Below are 24,703 nucleotides of genomic sequence, written 5' to 3' on the forward strand. Positions count from 1 at the left end.
AGCTAGTTCCAGGACAGGCTCCAAAAAGCCACAGAGAAACCCTGTCTCGATAAAACTAAAAAACAAAATAAATAAATAAATAAATAGGTAGCGATATAAAGACTATATTTAATGTACCTCTAAGTTCACAGTGAAAATATAGAATGACCTCATACACTTCTCTCCTTACCATCAATCTGCCCCATCAAGCCTAGAACATGGTGGTATATGTATTATTATTGGTGCGTCTGCATTGACACATGGCTGTTGTGAGCCCAGGCATGCATTCCATAGAGCTTATTTCTGCTGGTGCAAATCATTTATTTATTTATTTGTTTGTTTGTTTGTTTGTTTTTAATGTATTTATTTTTATAAACAGGGTCTAAATGTAGGTTCTGTCTGTCCTGGAACTCACTACATTGACCAGGCTGTCTTGGAACTCACAGAGATCAACCTAATTCTGCCTCCTGAGTGCAGGGTTTAAAGGCATGCACCACCACCATCTTGCTCCAGTTGCTCTTTTTCAATACAACATCTAAATGGAAATAAGGGACTAGTGAGGTGACTTAGTGGGTAAAGGTCGCTTGACTGCTGTAAAAATCCTCTGTGCTTCACCTGTTTATCCTTCTACACCAGGCTGTGGAGACCCCTGGGCGATCTTTGTTCTTCCCCTCCTCTTGTCTCCTCTCTCCTTCTCACCCTCTTTCCTCTCTCCACTCTACTCTTCTCTCCCCAACTATTTTCTCTGCCTCTGCCTCCCAAGTAGTGGGATTTAAACATGTGCACCACTGGTCCAGCCCTACTGCTCTTATTATTGTCCCTGTAATCTTCATCTCAGAATGTCCTCTACTTGGAATCATGTAATACTACTTAGCTTTAATCTCTGAAATTACATTCATTGTCAGGCATGGGCCAGAGCAGATTTTCTGTACTGAAAGAGTTCTTTCCAGACATTCATTTGAGAGAACATTTCATTATTTTTGGAATTATATATTCAAAATTGTCAAAGCATAAATGTACATTTTTCTGTGTTTGAAGCACTTCATATCCATGCTTCTCTACACCTTCAGGCTAGTTATAGGCAGAGAGAAGTACTGATAATCATGTTTTCATTTCTACTCCCCCTTCAAATTCAAATAGAGTAAAGTGGGGTCAAGTAGGTCCCATAAGCTCTAAGCCCCTCTCGAAAGCCTCTGGCAGTAGGCCTACAATGCTCAGAGCATGAGCACATAGTGTCTAGATTGGTCTTCTTAGTCATCTGTCCACATGCTGCCAGCCAGGCTGCTGGCCGGGCTCCTGGGTTTGGGCCAGAGTGGCCATGGAGCAGAGCCAAGGTATTATGAAAAAGCACTAGCTTAGGTTTCACTTCTCTGGGATTAGACTGGAAGATCCAGTTGCCAATTGTTATCAACCAGATTTCTCACACTTTGCCTGATGAGTTACATTTTGGTATACGTAGAGAACCAGAGTTTTCTGTTATTGTTTTTCTTTTTTCAAGAAGCTCCGTCTTTATTTTAAATCGCCATCCAATGTGTAAGGAACTTGTGCATTCTGTTTGAGATCATTCTAATATCAGTGCTTAATAAAGGCATTGTGAAGAATTCCTTTAATAATATGCACGTGAGGCTTTAACTTTTAAAAACTACTTTTACATTTTGATGCATACCTTAAATATGCACTTAGAAAAATGATAGTTGATCTTTAAGAATGTCCTGCTTTTCTCTTTGTGTCTAGCTCAGGGGATGCTCCCCCTCAGTCCTGTTAGACATGTTTATTTTGGCAAGATAAACTGTTAAGACCTGACAAATGATGTCTGCAGAGCACATGCCTTGTTAAGTCTACAAACAAGCCGCAGTTGTTTCTATGGGAAGAACGTATCCTGTTCACTTCAGGATTCCTGTGCTTAGCTCTCAGCATTTGATGAAATGTAGAAGGAACAGAGCTCCCTTTCCCATTGTTTATAACCAATATTGTCCTTTGGCTTTTTAGCACTGGTTTGTTGTTGTTCATTTGTTTTGTTTTTTTCGGACTTTTTAAAAGTAGTATATACTGCCGGTCGGTGGTGGCGCATGCCTTTAATCCCAGCACTTGGGAGGCAGAGGCAGGCGGATCTTTGTGAGTTCGAGACCAGCCTGGTCTACAAGAGCTAGTTCCAGGACAGGCTCCAAAACAACAGAGAAAACCCTGTCTTGAAAAACCAAAAAAAAAAAAAAAAAAAAAAAAAAAAAAAAAAAAAAAAAAAGTAGTATATACTAACAAAACAGAACAGTTTTTACACGTGTTTAACATACTCCGATCATATTTACCTGAGACACTGCCAGACAATGTGGTTTTCTTTAAAACAACAACAACAACAAAATGGTTTGGTATCATGTGCTTTCATTGCATGTAATACAGTGGCTTTTTGCTGCAAATAAGAGGGAAGCCTGATTGCCTGAGCCATCTCGATATGTTCCTTCCTTCCATCCCACTCCGTATGCAGGGGCAGTGTCTTCTCAGTTGCATTGGCATCTTCTGCTATGGTTCCAACTTATCCACGCCTCCTGGTCATTGCAGCTTTTTAAGTACAGTGTCCTTCAGCAGAATATTAGATCAATCTAGGGAGGGATTTTATACCACAAATAACTCTGTAGTCTGTTATTTGTGTGTCTATTTCTTGAAAAATTCTTTGTCTCAATGGTGTAGTTTTGGTCTGAAAGTGTAACTGAGAAATAGTAGCTATTCGTGAACAAGAAAAAACGGGAAATGAAAATTATTAATAACAGTCTGAACTAGTTAAGACCTTGGCAGTCTGTGCAGCATGGTGGTATAACCAGTGGACGAATCTGTGGGATGGTTATGTGCGTGCCCCTGGGGAGCAGAGGCTCAGCTGGATGGGTGAGGAAAGGTCTGGCTTCTTCTTGGTTTGTTTGTTTGTTTTACCTGCTCATTCCGTTTTCTAGTTTATTATATATTCTCCTTGGTAGTAAAGAACTTTAATGAAAAGGAAAAACTTACAGAGATCTACCTGCTTCTGCTTTCTGGTGCCAGGATTAAAGGTGTGCTCAATCAGGCCTGGCTTCATCTTTATAGTCGTAAATACTTAGCTAACTCTGGTGCTGGGATATCTTTAACAGTTTCTGATAGTATGAGCTGAGTCAGTGGCCATTGTTTTTGTTGCTGTTGTTTGTTTGTTTACTATATTCTCTCCTAGTATGTGGAATTAGCTGTCCTTTTTTATTAAAATAAATTCTTTCTTGTTAAGGAACTTCTGTGACGTTTTCCCCATATAATTCTTAGCTACCTGATTAGGTCAGTTTGTTTTTACTGATTTTGAAGTTACTTGAAAATGTTGGGCTTGAAGTTTGTAGCCCAGTGGTGGAGTGCTTGCCTGGTATACATGAGGCTCAGGATTCTATCTCAGTACTGGAAAAACATATGCAAAAGAAGTATTTATTTTTATATGTGTGGTGTATATGCAATTTTCTTAGCTTTTCAAGTAGTCAATATTACTTTTATTTAGAAAATACATTTTTCTTAAAGCACTGATCAGTCTTTTAAATTAAATGTTAATTTCATATTGCCAAATAGTTATTTCTTTTGTAATTTAGTAAAATTTTAGAAAACTTAATAAATGCTTGGTACTTAGAGATACTTTTCTTCTAGCATGATTTTTTAAATTGTTTTTGTGTATAGCTATGTAACTCCTGTACTGCCCGTTTGTTTTATGAATGCTCTTTTCTTCTAGCTTGATAAGGATGACATGGTATACATGGAAGCATATGATAAATTGCTGGAGTCCTGGCTAACTTTGGTCCAAGATGACAAGCATTTCCATAAAGGTTTTTTTACTCAGCATGCAGTTCAAGTTTTCAATTCCTATATTCAGTGCCACCTTGCTGCTCCAGATGGTACAAGGAATTTGGTAAGTTTTAAGACAGGTGGAATGGAAAATCACCATAGTCCCTATCATTTTAGAAAATAGAAAATACTAGAAATTTTGGATAGGTTTCCTCAAAGATTTGCTGAGAGAAAGGTTTCTTAGTTTTATCTACTGGTTCTTTAACTGTGAGCTGTTACGTATAATCACCTATTTATGTTTCCAGTTAGTTACTTCTGTATTGCCAGGTTCCTGGGAACGTCTTTTATATTAAATACATCCTATATTAATAACATCCTATATTCAAAGGTCTAGGGAATCTTAAGATGCCAAATTGTTTTAATGAAAAATGGAAATCCCCAGTATACGGTGTGAAGTGTAGGTTTTGTAGCTAGCTATGTTACCGTGTACACAGGGGAGGATTTTTTTCTTTCCTTCTCTTCAGTGCTGTCCTCATCCTTTTGATGGATACCGGGGCTGCTGTCGTGGTTAGAGAGGTGTCCTAGAAAGCTGGAAATGCATGTTGGCTCTGTCCAGCTCCTCCTAAAGCCACTGACAGGGCCACAGACACATGCCTTGTGGAATATGGTGCTGCTTTTCCTCATGTTTCTCCTCCTTCCACCAAATAGACTGCCAATGGTGTGGCCTCTCGTGAGGAAGAAGAAATAAGCGAGCTTCAAGAAGATGACCGAGACCAGTTTTCTGATCAGTTAGCCAGTGTAGGAATGCTAGGAAGAATTGCTGCCGAACACTGTATGCCTCTTCTGACAAGGTACACACAGTCCCGGAAACCCCATGGAGAAGTGCTCTCTGTTCACAGTGACCTAGAGAGCTTTAAACATCCCCCACCCTGTGTCCAGCACACTGGATCCAGTGGACAGAAGCGTGTCATAACTGCATTCTTTGGCAGTAAAATTGCAGCTCAGGCACTACAACATAGATGATAGGAATTATGGAAAACATGGCATGAGAAGTGACTTGGAACAACCAGATTCAGATGCCTTTCATAAACATTGTTTGCTTGTAAAGTGTTATTTTAATTCTATGTCATAAAATAGAGATTACAATCCTCTAGTGTACTTGAACAGTTGTGTACCATAATATTTTTTGAATGGGTATGTATATTTTGTGCAAACATCTCAGTTTATGTTATTTGGTTATATGGAAGTTATCAATTTTCCTAAGCCTTCCTATCCTGAACTTTATGAAGCTATTGTTTCTTTCCTCTTTTAGTTTATTAGAAGAAAGGGTAACAAGACTCCATGGTCAGTTACAACGACATCAGCAACAGTTACTGGCTTCCCCTGGATCGAGTACCATTGACCACAAAATGCTTGATGATCTCTACGAAGATATTCACTGGCTTATTTTAGTTACAGGTTAGTTACTTCTTTCTTCTTAAATGTAGTTGCCAGTGAAACCATTTAAACCCTAAAAGAAGCCTCATATATTAAGAATAATAGTTTATAGCTGGATGTGTAATTTCAACACACTTGGGAGATTGAGATAGGAGGGTTGTGAATTTGAGGCCAGCTTGGGCTACTAGGGAGACCCAATCTCAAACAATAATAAAATATATATAGTTCATACAGAGTGTTAAATGAAACTTAGATACAGCTGCTGCTGACATAGCAATAGATATAGATATATTTTTAAAAACCACTGGCTGTCATATTTAGGGCCTGTTGTATGACAAATGTTTCCTTTGGATCTCATTGTAGCCCACTGAATTAGTATAGCTGAGTGGTGCTAATCATCATCATCCCCAACTAACATGGAGAAGCTGAAAGTATAAGAAATGGTCATACTGCGGTTAATTTTTAGAGCCAGAATGCAAATCTAGGCAGTTTGACTTTTAGGGTCTTTTCCTTGACCACTAGACCTAATTAGTGTTTCTATATTGTAATCAAGGGGAAAAAGACTTGACTTTTAAATAGTTAAGTATGAATAGATTCCTGATACAATATCAGAATTCCCATTAACTTGACAGAATAAATTACTCAAGTTTTCAAAGCCTACATGTCACCATGCATTATGAGATTGATGACTAAAACATTTGTCCTTTACCTTTGCTGTATTTTTGAGGGTTTTCATTTTCTGAGAAATTGACAGTTTCTGCACCTCATCTTGAAATTAACAAGTTAACATAATTTACTTTTACATCAACTTATGTGATGTATATAAATCAAAACTGAAAGCATTTATAGTGCAATTTGGTAAATAGATTTGTTAAGTGTTCATTTTTAATTTTTTTTAAACTGAAGGCTACCTCTTAGCTGATGATACTCAGGGAGAGACTCCGCTAATACCTCCAGAAATAATGGAATATTCCATTAAGCATTCATCTGAAGTTGACATTAATACAACACTTCAAATTTTGGGATCTCCAGGAGAAAAGGCTTCTTCCATCCCAGGGTACAGCAGAACAGATTCTGTGATTAGGTAATATGAACTCTATAGCTGCGCTCTTGTAATTTATGCTGTCTCATAAACTCTGAGTTGATGGGTAGATGACTGGAGGGGTAGGCACGCTGCAAACTGGATACATGAAAGGAATGAGAACTTGGAGAAGCCTCGAGACATAAGAAAGGCAAGGGCATGCTGGCAGGAATTGTCAGGGCTATCTAGTACTGAAAATAACAAATGTAAAATGATTCTAAATACGACACTTGGAAGTGGCATTCACTCTAATTTACTAAGAACACAGTGTTTGTCTATCAGTAAGCAGTAATATGTTTGTATAAGCACCCTTCAGGAGGGAAAAACAGTTCCTAGAAACCAGATGAGCCTTAGCAAGTATACATTGATTATGCATATGGAAACTGTGTTTGTGGCTTCTTAAAACTGACATTATTGTATCATAGAAAAAGTTATCCTAAATATGTGAAACTTGAGAGCCCAGTCCCCAGCATTTACAAGACAGCAAGAGTGCCTCTGAGAGGATTCACTTTGTCTTCCTATTAGTAATGGCAATGTTTCCATCAATTATTGATGATGAAGTTAAAGAGGGTAAATCTGAATTAATCGTAGCCTTAGAAATAGATTTGGAAATGGTTTTACATTTTCTTTCATTGTCTTTGAGTCTTAGTTGCTGGTAGAGATTGTAGGGATGACAACGGCATCAGTTGGTTTTTGCAGTTATTCACAGTTTTGTCCCACCTTTATTTTTTAATGCAAACATGTGTGGGCATTTAAAGCTCTGCAATAGATGATACGGTTTTCTGTTTTCGTTAAAGTTCGAATAATAAGGTGATACCAAGGAAATGTTTGGGGCCTTATTTCCTTTATTGGTACATTCTCTTGTTTGCCCTAAATATCGGGATTCTTAAGCAAATGTTTCTTTCTTTTGAGGTTACGGTTGTGATTAGATTGTTATTTTGTTTGGTACATATCCTGGTGAATGTTATTTCTAGGACTGTTCATTTCAGAGCTCTGCCGTGGCTGCTTTGTCCTAATTCTTGCAGTAAGTGCTGTTAGAAACATTTTCCTTGTATTAAAAGTGCTTTTTCAGTTTCTACATGTCCCAGGTATCTGTGGGAGCAAATCATTTTCATATTTGAGAGCACAAATTTGAGAAGTGTTAAAAAATACATAAAATATATAAAATGGGTGGTGGTGGTGTATGCCTTTAAACTCAGGGCTAAGGAGGCAAAGGTAGGCCTGTGAGTTGGAGGCCAGCCTGGTCTACAAGAGCTAGTTCCAGGACAGCCAGGGCTGTTACATGGAGAAACTCTGTTTCAGGAAGGGGCGTGGAGAGGGAGGAAAGAAAGAAAATGTAATAGCTAGTTGTTTGTTTTTTTTTTTAATCTAAAGAGTTAGTGTAAAATTGATTTGATATATGGGAGAAACAACCTTTGCTTCACTAAAAATGTAGTCCATATTTCTGAAGAAACTAAGCCGGGCGATGGTGGCGCACGCCTTTAATCCCAGCACTCGGGAGGCAGAGGCAGGCGGATCTCTGTGAGTTCAAGGCCAGCCTGGTCTACAGAGCTAGTTCCAGGACAGGCTCCAAAACCACAGAGAAACCCTGTCTCAAAAAACAAAAACAAAAAGAAAGAATGAATCAAGTATCTTCATAGGTTGAACACTTTGAGGGCCAATGGGATACATTCTTGAACAAAACAAGCAAAGTCCCCTCTGCTTTTAGAGTTCTTAGTAAGGGAGAGCAACTCAACAAGTGATGGGATGTGTTGGAGGACAGAAAGCATTGTGGGTGAAAAGCCAAGTAGGGCGGGGCAGTTGAAGCTCAGACTCCTGTAGGGGCTGATATAATCCTAAGCAGTGTGATCCACGTGGCCTTTGTTTAGATGATTTCTGAGCAAGGATTGAGGTTGGTCAGGGAGTCTTGAAGGTGCCCAGGGAAGGAAGGTGCATTCTAGGCAGAGCAAAAATGAAGTAAAATAGCTAATGCAAAGACCAGTCAATCCTGGTGTTCTTGCACAGCAGCCAAGATGCTAGAGTGGAGTGGGTTTTGTAAGAGATGACTTGCAGAAATAAGTAAGGAGGGAAAGAGGTATAGTCTATATGTCTTGTAAGACACCTTTGTGCTGCAGAAGATGGGGGTGCTACCGTAAGGTCTGATTGGGGGATAAGTCACACATCATAGCACATTCCCTGATTACCATGATTAGAGTGCATGTTGGAAGTGGGGAGACTGCCTCCAGGTCTAGTCATGGTTATCAAAGAGAGACATGGCAATGTTCAGACTACGTTAGGGCAGTGTTCCTTATAAGACTAAGTTAAGGGCTAGCTCATCATGATAACTTCCGATTTATGGGATGCAAATGTAATACAGGACCAATTTGGGAAACTGAGTGCTTTGGTATATAAAGTATTCATGACAGGATGCTTGACTCAGGTACTGATCAAGAAATATTAACAATTAAAAAGTATTTGGCTCAGTTATTTCTTCAACTCCAGCTTTTGATGAGATTTAAGAGTAAGTACATCAGGGTGGCATGGGAGAGACAAAGTGTCAGGCAGTGAGAGGAAAGAGGCAGGAGAAAAGAGCTTGTGTGACTGACTGGGTTGGAGAGGCCTTGGTTCTCATAGGTGAGGCAAGGTGCATTTGCAGGAAGGAAGTAAACTGTTGTGTAGAGTTGCTGTCTTGTGGAAGGTGGAGTTAAATGTGACAGGGGCACTGTGGGAAGCAGTTGCTTTTCAGTCTTGGGAAGAAGATGGAAACTGGCCCTTGAGTTTTGAGAAGGGTTTCTGAGAGAGCTCTCCAGGCTACTGCTGATTTCTGGGCATGGCGCGTAGAGAAGGGAAGACTCCCTAGGGCTGCCTGACCTCTGCTGCTTCTACCCTTTCACCTTTCTTCACTAGATGAAAGAAACTTGAGCTCACTCTCTTTATGGACTTGCAGTGTATGGGTGCCCATAGAGTACAAGGAAAAGGCAGTTCCAGATTGCCTGTTGGTGATGGCTGTCTAGCCAGGATGCGGTTCATTGCATCACATAACACCGAAAGGGGACCCAGTGCTGGGTCAACAGAGATGATCTTGAGTTTTGTCATATGACTTGTAAGTAATTCAAATAGTGGATAACCTTGGTGTTGGAAAAATAACTTCTGTTTTTTAATGGGAGCGTTTTGTTTTGTTTTGTTTTTCTCTCCAGTGTTTACATCTCTTAAATGAGAAAGGAACCAACTTTGGCTCAACTTTGACTCATTCTGGCAATAAGTAATATTTATTCACAAGTAGATAAACTAAGTAGGAGACATAAAACCCTTCTGTATTATCCCCAAGAAATACTCAAAATAAGGCTGAGACTGTAGCTCAGTGGTAGACCACTTGCCCAGCCTGTACAAACTTCTGAATTGGAGCCCTGGCACTGGAGGAAATTGTTTCATAATTTAAATTTGTGTTACATTTTGTTCTCCTGTATGCTAAGTATTACAATAGCCAATCTAGAAGACTTAAAATACTTATAGTTTTATTATCATTGGAAATTCATGTGAAGTATAATATATAAATGTTTGTATCAAAGAAAAGCATGTAATTGGTAAATAATTTTCTTTGGGGAAATAAAGTTCAAATAAAGGAATTTTATTTCTTTTGAATAAACAGTGACATTCAACACTGCAAAGATTGAGTTGCAGTACATACTTTTAAAGTACTAATATAACCATTTGATTTCGAATTCTGTTAGGCTTTAAATTATATTTAAATTTTTTTAATCTTAAGGGAAATTTATCAATGCATCATTATTGATAAAACATGAGGTTATTAGGATTTCTGTTATTTTTGTTCACAAATTTTGTTCTAAAATTTAGAAAGTTTGAGTACTGGTTTATGAAAAACATGTAAATAGTGGGGGGGGGGGGTTAGGTGGAAACTTTCCTGATTTAAGAAGGTCCAGAGAAGAATCTTTAATAAAGACTGGGAACAGTAAACAGATAGATGAGGGGGATGTGGGAAGTGGTGCCCAGGCAGCCCAGGAAGGGAGCTCTTTCAAAAGGGCAGGGTGGACAATAGCACTGAGTACTTCTTGGTGAGAGAGGTCAGAGGGTCAATAAAGAACGCACATGTCCACCAGTTTGCTTACACAGGATTTCAGCCCTCTTGAGAGCAGAGGCCAAACTGTAGTTATTAACATCTTAGTCTAGGCCTTGATGTTTATTACAACCTGTGCTTCCTTGTCTTTTGGCTAAAGTCAAGTTGAAATATATGATTTCTGGTATCTTACTTCCCCATCCCCATATGTGTACTTATGTAATCATTCTGGGAAGGCTTATTTTAAGATACCATTAGGAATAAAGATTATGAGACAGTATGCTGGGCCATGAGATTTGTAGACAAGGCTCAGTACTTATGACATTCTAATAAATCTATTCTCAGATCTTAAAGCATAACAAGACTTGTCTTTTGTGATACAAACATTTAACCTGCCTACTGGAAGAGTGCTGAAACATGGGCTTAGACTATGAACATTTAATTCTGTGTGTTCCTCCGTTTTGAACTGGGAGCCACTCTCTAGACAGTGATGCTGAGATTTACATCTGCAGTTATAGCCCAAGCAGATAGTGTTTCTCATCTCTCCTCTTTCTTGACTCTGGAAGACCAGAAATAGTGTGGGTACTTTATCTTTAACTCTATTGGGAATTTTTACACATAGCCTGGCATAAAGAAACAAAAGATTTTTATGGAGAAAAAAAATAGGGTTAGCAACTTCTGTTTTCTCCCCACAGGCTGTTGTCTGCAGTGCTAAGAGTCTCAGAAGTTGAATCTCGAGCAATAAGAGCAGATCTCACTCACCTACTAAGCCCTCAAATGGGCAAAGATATTGTTTGGTTTCTAAAACGCTGGGCCAAGACTTATCTCCTGGTAGATGAAAAACTGTATGATCAGGTGAGGATGTAAAACTGGTAATTCTTTTTGAGTTTATGATGATGGCAAGTTTGAAGGTAAGATTTTTGTTTTACTTATAAGAACGGAACTGTTAGCAGGGTTCAGTGGAGAGGCAGGTGGATCTTGGAGTTCGAAGCCAGCCTGGTCTCTACAGTGTTTCAGGACTCACAGAGAAACTCTGTCTTAAAAATAAAGAGCTGGGGTGCTGGAGAGATGGCTCAGTGGTTAAGAGCATTGCCTGCTCTTCCAAAGGTCCTGAGTTCAATTCCCAGCAACCACATGGTGGCTCACAACCATCTGTAATGAGGTCTGGTGCCCTCTTCAGGCATGCAAGCAGACAGAATACTGTATACATAATAAATAAATAAATATTAAAAACTCACTTTAATAAAATAAAATAAAGAGCTGGGAGAGACTTGGGACTGAAGTGCTGTTATATTACTTTTCTTAGAGCGTTGATTTGGTTCCATTGATGTATTAAGATGCACCACCATTGATTAATATGTTTATATATTGTCTGAGATCTGTATGTCTATATTTATTTTAAATGTCAGCTTGTTAATAATTACTATGAGACTTGAACTGACAGAAAAATTAACTGAAAAGCTTGGATGGGTTGGGGATTATCTTTTTGATTCAAATGAAAAATGATAAAAGTGATATGAAGTGAGCACCCCCTCAGGCTTTGATGGTAGTTTTGGTGTAGATTTGCTTTTTAGCTACTCATTCTGACCTTAGAAAATGTATCTCTTCTCTTAAGATAAGTTTGCCATTGAGCACAGCCTTTGGAGCAGATACAGAGGGTTCCCAGTGGATTATTGGCTACCTCTTACAGAAGGTCATCAGCAATCTGTCAGTCTGGAGTAGTGAGCAAGACCTTGCAAATGACACTGTACAGCTCCTTGTCACATTGGTCGAAAGAAGAGAAAGGTAAGGAGTTGGGTGGAACACAGATTTCAGTTTGCTCTTTAGTGACTAGCAAATTGTAGGAATATCTAAGCCCGGTTAGAACCTACATTTCCAGAGTAGAGCTTTTAAAACCTCATCACAGTGTTGTTACAGATGCAAATGGCAGCTTACCCGTGTAGTGGAGAACTGCATTGGCAGCTCTTCCAGAGGACCCTGATTTGATCCCAGTACACAAGTGGTAGCTCTCAACTGTATGTGACTCCAGTTCCAAACATGCCCTTGTCTGGCCTGTTTGGATACCAGGCACACACAATTTTCCCAGACATATGTGCAGGCAAAACACTCAAACATGCATACACATGTGTGTACACACACACACACACACACACACACACACACACACACACACACTCACACTTTTTTAGTTTTTTTCTTTGAGACATGGTTTCCTTGTGTAGCCCTAGCTGTCCTGGACCAGACTGGCCTCAACTCAGAGATCGACCTACCTCTGCCTTCCATGCTGGGATTGAAGGCATGTGCCGCCCTAGCTGACTCAGTAATTCCCATTTGAGCATTGCACATAAAAGATCTCTGTGGACAAAGACTGCTCTTTGTTCCCAGCCGCCCAGACCCAAATAATCACACAGAAACTATATTAATTGCAATACTGCTTGGTATATTAGCTCAGGTTTCTTATTAACTAACTCTGAAATCTTAAATTGACTCATTTCTATTAATTTGTGTATCAGCAGAAGGCTGTAGCTTACTGGTAAGGGTCCTAAGGTTCCGGTGTGTCCTTCTCCTTCAGCGGCTACATAGCCTGCTACGTGGCATCTCCCTGACTTTGCCCACTTTCTCTTTAACTCTGGATATCCCACCTGGCTTCACTCTAAGCCATTTACCAAAACAGCTTTATTCATCAACCAGTAAAGCAACACATATACAGTAGGACACCCACGTCAGATCTCATTTGAGCATGAGATTCAGAGCTGACTGTACCTGTCACCTTGCTTTCCCCAGAGAACCTGACTCTACCTCTTCCAAATAGAGAGGGCACCAACAGACTAAGGAACGAGTCCAGGTTGTTGAAGCAGTGAATTTATTAGAGTTACCTATAGGAGTGTGGGGGAGGGGTTGTTTGTAGGTCATCTGCATCACCAAAAAACACACTCTCCCGGTGGGTGACTCTTGAATGTTCACCAATTACACAATTGGGGGCATTCAGAGCACAGAGCAACCACTCAGCCAGCAGTTGATCACCACAGATAGAAGCTGGGAGCAAGAAATGGTTATACAGCCATTCTCATTTTGCAGTCAGAAAACTGATGATAAACACACTTAAGTAAAAAATTCTATGTTCTTGAGCAATTATTGGGGTTGAAATAAAAACCAGTGTAGCTGCAGAGTCCATGTGCACTTGTGATGCTGTTCTTTAAAATTACGTCCAGGGGCTGGAGAAACAGTTCAGCAGTTAAGAGCGCCCGATGCCTTCCAAAGGACTCAGTTTTGGTTCCCAGCACCCATACTGGGTGGCTCACAACTGTCTGTAGCTCCAGCTCCAGGGGACCCAGTGTCATCTTCTGGCACTTTCGGCACCTGTACACCTCCCACATACAGACACACATACTTACACACAAAACGTTTTTAGGAATCTCATGCAGTTATACTATATTCTCAGTGCTCAGGAGGCTGAGGTATAAAGATTGCAATAATGTGGCCAACCTGAGTAACACAGCAGCGTTTGCCTTAGCAGATTTTAGAATTAAATGTTCCCCTCTTTTAAATGTGTTTTTTGCCCGCGTGAGTTCATGTGCAACATTTGTCTACACATACCTGGAAAGATCATCAGAAACTGGAATTACAGGTGGCTGTGCACCACCACGTGTGTGCTGGGAACTGAGTACAGGTCCTTTGCAATAGTCATTCTTACTTAACCTTTGAGCCAGCTATCCAGCCCTGTCTGGTTCTTATCTTCTGTGTGTGTGTGTGTGTGTGTGTGTGTGTGTGTGTGTGTGTGTGTGTGTGAACAAAACACACCTAATGTTTTATTTCTATTTGTAGGGCAAACTTAGTAATTCAGTGTGAAAACTGGTGGAACCTAGCAAAGCAGTTTGCAAGCCGAAGCCCACCTCTTAATTTCTTGTCAAGCCCAGTACAGAGGACACTGATGAAGGCTTTGGTCTTGGGAGGTTTTGCACATATGGACACAGAAACAAAGCAGCAGTATTGGACAGAGGTAAAAAAAAAAAAATCTCTTCACTTTTGATTCTTCTGTCACCCTGCAGATGTTAGAAAATGGTCTGGAGACATAAACACCTCACAATAACTTACCTTGTGTTCTTCCTCCTCATCAACCATTTGAACCTTATTACTTGATAACTACTGTCTCAGGGCTTACCAAGACATGTTTGTTTGACACATTGAGTATTACTGATGTTTTCTAGGCCTCAGGTACATTTTCCCCAACCTAGATGAGAGCATGAATTGGAGTATCTTTATCAGAATATGAAAAGCATGGTAGGTATCTCAGATATAGAGCACTAGCTTTAGCATGCCAAGGCCTTAGGTTAGTCAGCCTCTCCCCAAAAACTGAAAGAAAGAAGTTGACATGAAGACCACAGGCATTCTTCGCCTTGAAAAGGAGATGCAAATTGCAGTGTATTTGTTTTCTGGCACTTCTCTTACCACAGTGACCTAAGCAACAGACTCTGTCTTGCATTTATTTAGGAGTCTGCTAAGTGTCCAGGGAAGGTGTGCATCGTTTCTAAGGTCTGCACAAACGTGGCTTCTGGTAGTTAGTGACGACCTTTGACACTGCTTTGTCGCAAGTTCTCTGTGCTCTGCATTCCAGTTTTCTCAGAGCATAGGGTACCATTTTGGAGTTGGGGCTCACTTTTCAGTATGACTGAATCCTAATTTATTGCATCTCAATTTGTCCAATTGAGGTCATTTTCTGAGGTTCTAATTCAACCCATAGCATGGGCACTTTCTGTAATAATTTATAACTTGAATCAAGTGTATATATAGAGGTCTGGCCTCTGGTCCTTTTCTACAGTGTTCTCTCACCCCCACTCCCCTCTTTTCTAAAGTATTCTTTAAGCGCGCTCTCTCTCTCTCTCTCTCTCTCTCTGTGTGTGTGTGTGTGTGTGTGTGTGTGTGTGTGTGTGTGTAGCCCTGTCTCTTGGAACTTCCTCTGTAGACCAGGCTGGCCTCAAACTCACAGATCTGCCTCTGCCTCCCAAGTGCTGGGATTATAGGTGTGTGCCACCATGCCCAGCCTAGATGTTCTTAATATCTGTGAAGGTAAGGTGTCTGTGACTTTATAGCTAAGGTAAAACAGGCTGAGTTTTTTATTTTTCATCCCTGGGTCCATAGCAATGTTTTGGTAGTTAAGAACACGCACTACTTCCTAAGCACACAAGTTTGGCTCCCAGCATCCACTTTGGGTGGCTCATAGCTTCCTATAACTCCAGGTCTAGGAGATCTGATGCCTCTGGTTCTGTGAGCACTTGCATGAATGTGTACATGTCTACCACATATAAGTGTACCCATGTAGCTGGAGGTTGACCGCAGTCATCTTTCTCAGTTGCTCTATATGTTTGAGGTAGGTCTCTCCCTGTGTCTGAAACTGTTTTCAGCTAGACTATCTGGCCAGCAAACTCTGGGCATCTTGTCTCTGTCTCCCCAGCACTGGGATTATAGATGTTTTATACATCAGTACTGGGGTGTGAACTCAGGTCCTTGTACTTTATGTGGTGACTTGGTTACTTTTCTGTTCTTTTGCTGTAAAAACAGACCATGACCAAAGCAACTTATAAGAAAGCATTTAATTGGGTGCTTGTACACAGTTTCAGAGGATGAGTCCATGACCATCATAGTGGGGAGCATGGCACTGGAGCAGTAGTTTTCATGTTGAGACAGCAGCCATGAGGCAGAGGAAGACAGAGTAGGAATGGTGTGGATGGCACATACCCTCCAGCAAGGCCACCCTTCTAATCCTTACCAAACAGTTCCACCAACTAGGAATCAAGCATTTAAATATATGAGCCTGTGGGGACCATTCTCACTCAAACCGCCATATTTGACAAGTACTTTACCAACTAAGCCATTTCTTCAGCCCTTTTTACACTCAGAGCAGGACTGATTATCTGAAGTTATGTTTTATACCAAGAATTTTAAGGAAAGGAAAGTAGAAGGAAAAAACGGACAGTCCAGGGCCTTTTAACTATATTCCATTAGAAACTGACAAATTGACTCACAGAACAAACATGGCTGCTGGTCTGTAGGTGAGCCGTCACTGAGTTAGTGCTCAGACTTTATGAGTCCACTGAAGTGCAGAGTGTGCAGTACGTGCTTTCTGGCCTTTAGAGAAGAGTTTGTTGATTCCCTACTGTGGAGTTCTGAGTTGTGTCCCCCCCCTCCCCATCTTTATAATTCTTTGGCAAGTCACCTGGAAAAATGTGGAGAGAAGTGGCAGAATTTAAAGAATGAACTAGTGTGGTACATATGCATATGTGTGCACATGCACACTCACACACACACACACACACACCTGTAATCTTATTTCTTCTGAAGCAGAGGCAAGAGGATTGACACCAGTTTGAGGCCAACCAGGGACACACAGTGGCGCTATCAGAAAACAAAACAAATAGGGCCTGGTAAAATGACTAAGTGGAGAAAGCACTGTCCCCAGACATGAGGACCAGAGCTCAGAGGGCCAGCACTACATTAAAGCACGTGTAAGAGAGCATCCCTGGGACGAGCTAGATTCCTCTAGATACCTTGCCTCCGCAGAGTGGATACTAGATGTTAACACTTAGGTGCAGTAAAAACTAGAAAGAAATTATGAGAGAATAAAAATTTTTCAAAGAATGAGATTCATAGAACTCTATTTTATGACTTTGGTGTCATTTTTTTGTGTATGGCACAAGGTATGAAGATTCTCAAAATGGACAATGTACCTCAAACCTGTAATCGCAGCACCTAGGAGTCAGGCAGGAACACTGAGAAATCAAGACCAGCCTGGGCTAACTAGCAAGATTGTTTCAAAGACTTATGGGGTAGGGAACTTAGTGGTTCAAATAGTTCTTGTTTTGTGTTCTTATCATGTTCCAATAAAGAATATTTTGGGAGTCAGGTTTGGTGGTTCATGCCTTTAGTCCCAGCACTCAAGATGTAGAGGCAGGTGGATCTCTGTGAGTTCAAGACCAGTCTGGTCTACAGAGTAAGTTCTTAGATAGCCAGAACTACACAAAGAAGCCCTGTCTCGGAAAAAAAAAAACAAAAAACAAAAACAAAAACAAAAAAAAAACGAGAACACTTTTGGGAAACATGTCCATCCAAGTTGCAGGACTCAGTCTGCATGTTCGGAAGGTCATGCTGTGATGTACTTCCACAGGTTCTTCAGCCTCTGCAGCAGCGATTCCTGAGAGTGATCAACCAAGAGAACTTTCAGCAGATGTGTCAGCAGGAGGAAGTCAAGCAGGAGATCACTGCCACGCTGGAGGCCCTGTGTGGCATAGCTGAGGCCACCCAGATCGACAATGTAGCCATTCTTTTTAATTTCTTAATGGACTTCCTTAACAATTGCATTGGGTTAATGGAAGTTTACAAAAATACTCCAGAAACTGTCAATCTCATTATAGAAGTTTTTGTTGAAGTTGCACATAAACAGATATGCTATCTTGGAGAGGTAAGCTCTTTCTAGTTTTCTTTCTTCAGGATTACAAGTCTCTGAAGCAATGTTACTCCATTTTTTGCTTCACATTTAATGCATATTTGTATTCTCCAAAATAGAAAGTTGTGTGGGGTGAATATAAGTTCTTATTCCAAATTTTGTTAGAGAGGTGCTAATATATTAAATATTGCTGTACTCTTACTATAATTATCCTTTTATTATTGGCCTTTGGTGGTTTTGTTGTTGTTTTGTGGGTTGTTGTTTGTTTGGATTTTGAGATAGTGTCTCTCTACCAAGGCTGGCCTCAAACTCACAGTTTCATCCTCCTGCCTCCCAAGTGCTCAGATTAAAGCTCTTTTTTATCATTGTTAATAGTGTGTGTGTGTGTGTGTGTGTGTGTGTGTGTGTGTGTGTGGTCTGTCTGTCTCAGAGGTCAGTGGTGGGTATCTTCCTTTATTTCTCTCCACCTTACTTTCTGATGAGATAAGGACTCACTGACCGTATAGCTCACTAAGCCAAGCACACCTAGCAAGGCCCTCTTGTCTCCTCCCCCTGGTACTAAGATCCCCAGCATGCACCACTGGGGATGGTGCTGCACTCAGGTTGTCATGTTTGGCAAGTACTTCTCCAACTCTCAACCCTTCATTATTGTTATATAGAGCTACTATTGCAGTTTAGAGTATATGTAAACTTGGGCTTATCTGCTAGATCCCACCAGATAATACCACTCCTCATTTTCTTACAGTCCAAAGCTATGCATTTATATGAAGCCTGCCTTACTTTGTTGCAAGTATATTCTAAGAACAATCTAGGGCGGCAAAGGATAGATGTTACAGCGGAAGAAGAGCAGTACCAGGACCTGCTTCTCATTATGGAGCTTCTCACTAACCTGCTCTCCAAGGAGTTCATAGATTTCAGTGACACAGGTAAAGTCTCTTGAAGTGGTTGTTGTTGCTGTCTCTGTTAAAACTACAGGCTATTTTCTTGAAGTAAAACTCCATGAGGAAGTTGAGCTTAGAGAACAAATGGAAGTAAATCCCTTTGGTTGAAATGAAGGGGGAACTGAAGACCTTTCTCGTGTCTACTTAAATATGAATGTAAACTTTTCTTTTATCCACTTCTTTTTTTCTTCTGTATAAAAATCAGTTTATTCTATAGCTACCACACATGCTTTTTGTCTAAAAGAGAAATGGCTTCTGCCTCTTTTTCTCCCGGTTATGCAGTTCTTATTAAACACCAGCTGCTGCTTTTCTCATTAATACCATGCAGAAGGTGCCATTGTTATTCCCACTTTACTGCTGAAGTAATGGCATACATGCATGTAGCTAGTAAGTCTGAACTCACGTTCAAATCCTTGTGTGTGTCTATGGACCCTATTCTCTAGAGCAGTGGTTATCAACCTGTGGGGTGTTGTGGGAGTTCCCTCTGTATGCTGTGATTACCATTAATGAGTAAAAAACTGCTTTGAGCCTATGCAGAGCAGGGTGGGCCAGAGCAGAGCTAGGCAGGGAGGACTGGACTGAATGCTGGGAGAAGGAAGGGCAGAGTCAGAGAGAAGCTACCTAGCCCCACAGGAGATAGATGCTGGAACTTTTCCTGGTAAGCCACAGCCTCGTGGCAATACACAGATTAATAAAAATGGGTAAATTAATATGTAAGAGTTATCCAATAAGAAGCTAGAGCTAATGGGCCAAGCAGTGATTTAATTAATACAGTTTCTGTATGATTATTTTCGGGCTAGGCAGCCGGGAACCAACAAGCAGCCTCCTCCAAAAGTGGGTCATGACCCCTGCAGTAGATATTCTACATATCAGATAGTTGTAGTAGCAACAATATTGCATCTATGAAGTAGCAATGAAATAATTTTATGTTTGGGGGTCATCACAACATGAGGAACTGTATTAAAGGGTTGTAGCATTAGGAAGGTTGAGAACCACTGCTTTAGAGTGATACTTCATTGGCTCTTTCATGCCCTTGGAGATGATCGCCCATCAAACTCAATGTTTTATAGATACAACATGTGAAATCCCACTGGGGTAAGAAGTACTGGATTCCAGACATGATAGGCAACCTAGCATAGTTCTCCAGTATCATAATACGGGGATAGAACGCTAATCTCCACCTTTCTGCTATCAGTGGGTATGATAATAAAGACCTTTTAGAACATTTGTGTCTTGCTAGTACTATGCTTGGCAATCAGTAGATAAGACGAGATAAGCTCTTGTTCTTACAGACAAGAGCTTGGTCAGTCAGTAAAGCTCAGGCATTTGTGCAGTTTGCCTCCACTTCCTTCATAAGCCATTGCTAGGTTTGTTCTCAGAGAAACAGGCAGGAAGAAATGCAGCTGCTTCAGAAACAAGAGGGTGAGGGGCTGTTTACGCCCAATGCCTTTAATTGCTTACTCTTGCCTTCATATCTTTTAAATATCTCTTCCCTCACTAGTTAGCTTTACCTCCCTGCTAACTTTGCCTTCAGACCTGAAATAAGAGAGGTGCTTTAAAGAGAAAGTGTCATACATAGCATTGCCTCAGGTCATGCAGGCTTCATAGTCAGAGATATCCTTTGATTTTTTTGAAGGTTCTCCAAGCTGTTACTATAGTAGCCCCCAATAGTCACTCTGTCCAGTCTTTGAGATTGTTCTTGCTCTGTTGACTTTTGTTGGTTTGTTTTTCTTGTTTACTGTCTGCCCTGTTAGTTTCACAGTTCATTAGCTAGATAGAGGTGCTGGAGTGAAATACCAAAGCATTAACTGTGTTAACTTGGATTTCTAGAATGTCTGTTGCCCTTACTTATCCACTATTATTGTATCTGGTGCTCAGATTCTCCAACAAATAATACAAAAGGATGGCCTGGCTTGGGCTTATCAGATTTCTCCGTTACCCATAAATGGATTTCTTGGGTCTTTGAGCTTGACTATGTTTGTGTTTTTCTAAAGGAATACGAGCTTTGGAGATTTAAGTTGCAACTGTACAGTGTGCTCTTTGTTTTGATAGATGAAGTGTTTAGAGGACACGAGCCAGGACAAGCAGCCGGCAGATCTGTGTCAGCAGCTGATGTTGTTTTATATGGAGTGAACCTCATTCTGCCCTTAATGTCACAAGATCTTTTGAAGGTAATTAAAATAATATGAACACAAAGAGTGTTAACAGCTTTGTATTTCTACTCAGTTTATTGTTCTTCTCTCTCAGTGCGCATGCCCCAGTCCTCTGTGTACAGATAATTAGTGACTCATGTCATCAGGAAAACAGTTCTGCTAGCAGTTTTAATTTTCTTAGAATTTGTCATTTTGTTCTTAAACTTCATTGTCAACCAAAGGAGCTAGCTGTGGTGGGTATTTTCCAAGCCCTTCCATGTAGAATTGGTATGGTAGAAACCAAAATTAATTTTTAAATTTTTTGCACATTATGACTGTATTGTGCCTTGGTTCTACCAGTTGGTATTAAAGGTGGGTGACCACTGAGGTTGCCCTTTCCTCTTTCCAGAAGTACTCTAGGAGAGAAGTCTTTTGTTTTAAGTTATCACAGAAGGATAAGGTCAAGAACAAGGATCCACTGGAGAAGGAAGAAAAGGGTGTGTGGCAATGAATGTATCACATGCACGTGTACACACACCTATGTATGTGATAAAGGGTGGGAAAGAGGTGGTGTGGTGGGGAGCAGAAGTGTTAGTTAGGGGTGCCTCGTTAGACTCTCCCCTGAGCACTGTCTGTTGGGCAGTTCCTATCAACCCATGAATCTTGGGTTTTTGTGACGACTCTTAGAATGAGAGAGTTTATTCAGCTTTGTCCACTGGTTTGCTTTTAGTGTTTGTCCGTTCCATTGAGTCAGTCATAAACATTTGGTGCACATTTTCTTTGTGGTTAAACTAGACTGCCTATTTTCTCCTCGGCTCTTCAGAGCTGTCCAAGTAGAAAGATGAAAAGGACTGACCACTCTAATTATGCACAAGTTTTAACAGTTTAATATATTTTCTAACATACTTATGTGGAAATTAACACGTTAACAATGGATCATTTAGTTTTTTGACTGCCTTATTTGTTCAGGATCAACATAGACTATCAGGACTTGTCTGTATTTCCTATTAGCCTTCCAGAAGATAATTCTTTCTACTATGTATTTTTTTTTTTTATAACAGCTACTGAAAAGTTTCCTTCCTGTAACTTATTTACATTCCTTTAGGGCTTAGTGTTTTTATGTTAAATACATCCTAGAGAAATCATTGTAATACTTAGAAGTTTGTTAGTTGTTTTATTTTATTAAATATCAAAATATTTAATATTTTTTTTCAGTTTCCAACCCTTTGTAATCAATACTACAAATTGATCACATTTATTTGTGAGATTTTTCCTGAAAAAATACCCCAGCTTCCTGAGGATCTGTTTAAGAGTCTGATGTATTCTCTAGAACTAGGAATGACCTCGTATCCTTTACATGAACTTTGTTATTCAAGGAGGGGGCTTCTTACTTAAAGTTTTTTAAATGATTGATTTTCTTTTATAGTTGTTTTATTTCTTCAAAAACATGTCCCCTCTATAGCTGCTTTAACTTTCTTTCTCTCTCTTTTTCCCTTGAGACAGGGTTTCAGACCTGGCTGTCCTGGAAATCACTCTGTAGACCAGGCTGACCCCAAGCTCAAAGATTTGCCTACCTCTGCCTCCTGAGTGCTGGGTTCGAAGTTTCGCACCACCACGGCCAGCTCTGATTCTGTTCCTCTTGTGAACTTACATGATCTTTCCCTTTCATGTGTGTAGCACCTGGGCCCTGGTCTTCACGTCCTTCCTTCATTAGGTCATGTGGTGTATTGCAGTTGGTTCTCTAGTCTCAGCTTGCTGACATTATAATGTCATCATCTGAGGATCATCTGCAGAAACAAGCTAGGTGTCACCAGACTTAGACTGAAAGGCTAGCTTTTTGAGTCTTTCCTAATTCAGTTAAGACTTTGCAATTTGGTCTACTCCCACTACCTGTATTTATTTCTACAATAGTCATGTACATAATGTAGTTGTCATTTGTTGTTTTTTTTGTTTTGTTTTGTTTTGTTTTGTTTTTGATCTTATATAAAGTCGGGTATGTCTTCTAGTTTGTTCTTTGACCATTATGTTCAGAATGAGTTCAGAAGTATGCCAGCTCTGCCTTGAGGCCTTAACACCATTGGCTGAACAATGTGCTAAAGCACAAGAAACTGATTCACCACTTTTTCTAGCAACTCGGCACTTCCTTAAGGTAAGATGTTTGGTGAGTAGGTTGGCGAACTATCTTCTTAACCAAGCTAAGTTGTACTTGCCTGCCATGCCAACTACTGGGCTAATAAAGGAGTGTTGCCTCAGTTACAGAGTGAGTTCAAAGCCAACCTGAGCATGTTAGCAAGACCTCATCTCAAAGTAAGAAGAGGGGAGCTTTTTTAAGTGTGCGTGCGTGCGTGTGTGTGTATGTGTGTGTTTGATTTGTGTGAATGACCTGTCTTCATGCACACCAGAAGAGGGCGCCAGATCCCACTATAGATGGTTGTGAGCTACCATGTGGTTGCTGGGAATTGAACTCAGGGCCTCTGGAAGAGCAGCCAGTGCACTTCACCACTGAGCCATTCTCCAGACTCATAAAATTCTCGATTCATGTGTGTAGGTTTGGTTTGGTCTGGTTTTGGTTTTGACAGGGTTTCTCTGTGTAGACCAGGCTGACCTCAAATGCATAGATCCTCCTGCCCCTGCCTCCCGAGTGCTGGGTTAAAGGTGTACGCACCACAGCTATGTTCACTGCTTTTTCCATGAAGACAAGTTCTTTAGGAGCATGTTCTCTTCTACTTCTATTTTGTGTTCTTGAACAATGTTGTAAATATAGATTCCACAAAATGTTTTTTTAGATTAAAAAGTGATTTACTAATTAATCGGTTAGTGTAATAAATTGACTATAACTGCTATCCCTTTTTCATGCAGGGAGGGACTAGAGTTTTAAATAGTTATCCTGTATTTTATAGCGATATCGTATTATGTAATTTCAGCTGGTTTTTGATATGCTGGTATTGCAGAAGCACAACACAGAGATGACGACTGCAGCAGGAGAGGCGTTCTACACATTGGTGTGTTTGCACCAGGTACTGATACCCCTCTCTCGTGGACGACGATGGTCCTCGTCCACCAGTTCTTTGTGTTTCCAGGACTGGGACTCAGAGACCCAGTTCCATGTCCCCAGTTCAGTGTTTTCTGCTCTTTCATGAGCTCCAGAGTTGTAGTTTTGTATTTGTGTCAGATCAAAAGAATTTATTTTCCCTTCTCTGTTATGAGCCATTTTTTGTCGCAGTTCCCACCTAAAAGCTTGATTTTAATTTACCTGTGCTAGGAGCCAGGTGCATGTACACAGTGAGTGACTGCTGTCTTTGAGGAATTCCGGTTTTATAAAAATGGAGGGGTGTATCAGATTGGGAGCGGGAGTTTGCCTTCAGAGAGTATTAAAGAATGGAGTGTTACTTTGTTTAGTGTTTTGAAAACAGTGAATTACTAGTTTTGTTGAACCTTTAAGATCTAAAACCATTATTCCTGTGGGATGAATGTAGCAGAGGTTCACCTGCCTCCTGTTTCCGAGAGAATGCCTAGCTAATATATAAAGTACATTAAGGAACAGGTTGGGGAAGGGTAATGCCTAATTTTCCATTACCTTACACCTTTTTGTATGGCCAAGTGGTTGGTTGGAGAAGTTTGGCCTTCCTGAAACCAGTAGGGTTTTCAGACCCACTCATATAAAGCCCCTCTTCTTCCAGACGCTATGTGCCATGTGTAGCACAGGCTGTGAGAGACACTGGGCCTTCAAAGAAAGCTTGCCTCACTACATTCTCTGCCCCCCCTCTTCCTTCTTCCTTCCTTCTTTCTTTCTTTCTTTCTTTCTTTCTTTCTTTCTTTCTTTCTTTCTTTCTTTCTTTCTTTCTTTCATTTTTTTCC

The 24,703-nt window shown here is 40.4% G+C and overlaps 1 protein-coding gene across 2 annotated transcripts in view; it reads left to right on the top strand.

Annotated features, from left to right (window-relative positions):
* Window positions 1–24,703, top strand: part of Xpo4 (exportin 4) — an 85,118-nt gene that overhangs the window by 58,529 nt on the left and 1,886 nt on the right. For both annotated transcript variants that reach the window (XM_005355428.3, XM_026783231.1), the window contains 13 exons: window positions 3,707–3,883; window positions 4,468–4,610; window positions 5,072–5,217; window positions 6,103–6,280; window positions 11,027–11,186; window positions 11,947–12,116; window positions 14,157–14,331; window positions 17,494–17,787; window positions 18,518–18,698; window positions 20,766–20,884; window positions 22,061–22,191; window positions 22,877–22,994; window positions 23,770–23,862. In XM_005355428.3, coding sequence (XP_005355485.1) covers window positions 3,707–3,883; window positions 4,468–4,610; window positions 5,072–5,217; window positions 6,103–6,280; window positions 11,027–11,186; window positions 11,947–12,116; window positions 14,157–14,331; window positions 17,494–17,787; window positions 18,518–18,698; window positions 20,766–20,884; window positions 22,061–22,191; window positions 22,877–22,994; window positions 23,770–23,862 — 2,085 coding nt within the window. The remainder of the gene's footprint in view (window positions 1–3,706; window positions 3,884–4,467; window positions 4,611–5,071; window positions 5,218–6,102; window positions 6,281–11,026; window positions 11,187–11,946; window positions 12,117–14,156; window positions 14,332–17,493; window positions 17,788–18,517; window positions 18,699–20,765; window positions 20,885–22,060; window positions 22,192–22,876; window positions 22,995–23,769; window positions 23,863–24,703) is intronic.

Source organism: Microtus ochrogaster, chromosome 17, assembly GCF_000317375.1.
Source record: "Microtus ochrogaster isolate Prairie Vole_2 chromosome 17, MicOch1.0, whole genome shotgun sequence".
NCBI lineage: Eukaryota > Metazoa > Chordata > Mammalia > Rodentia > Cricetidae > Microtus > Microtus ochrogaster.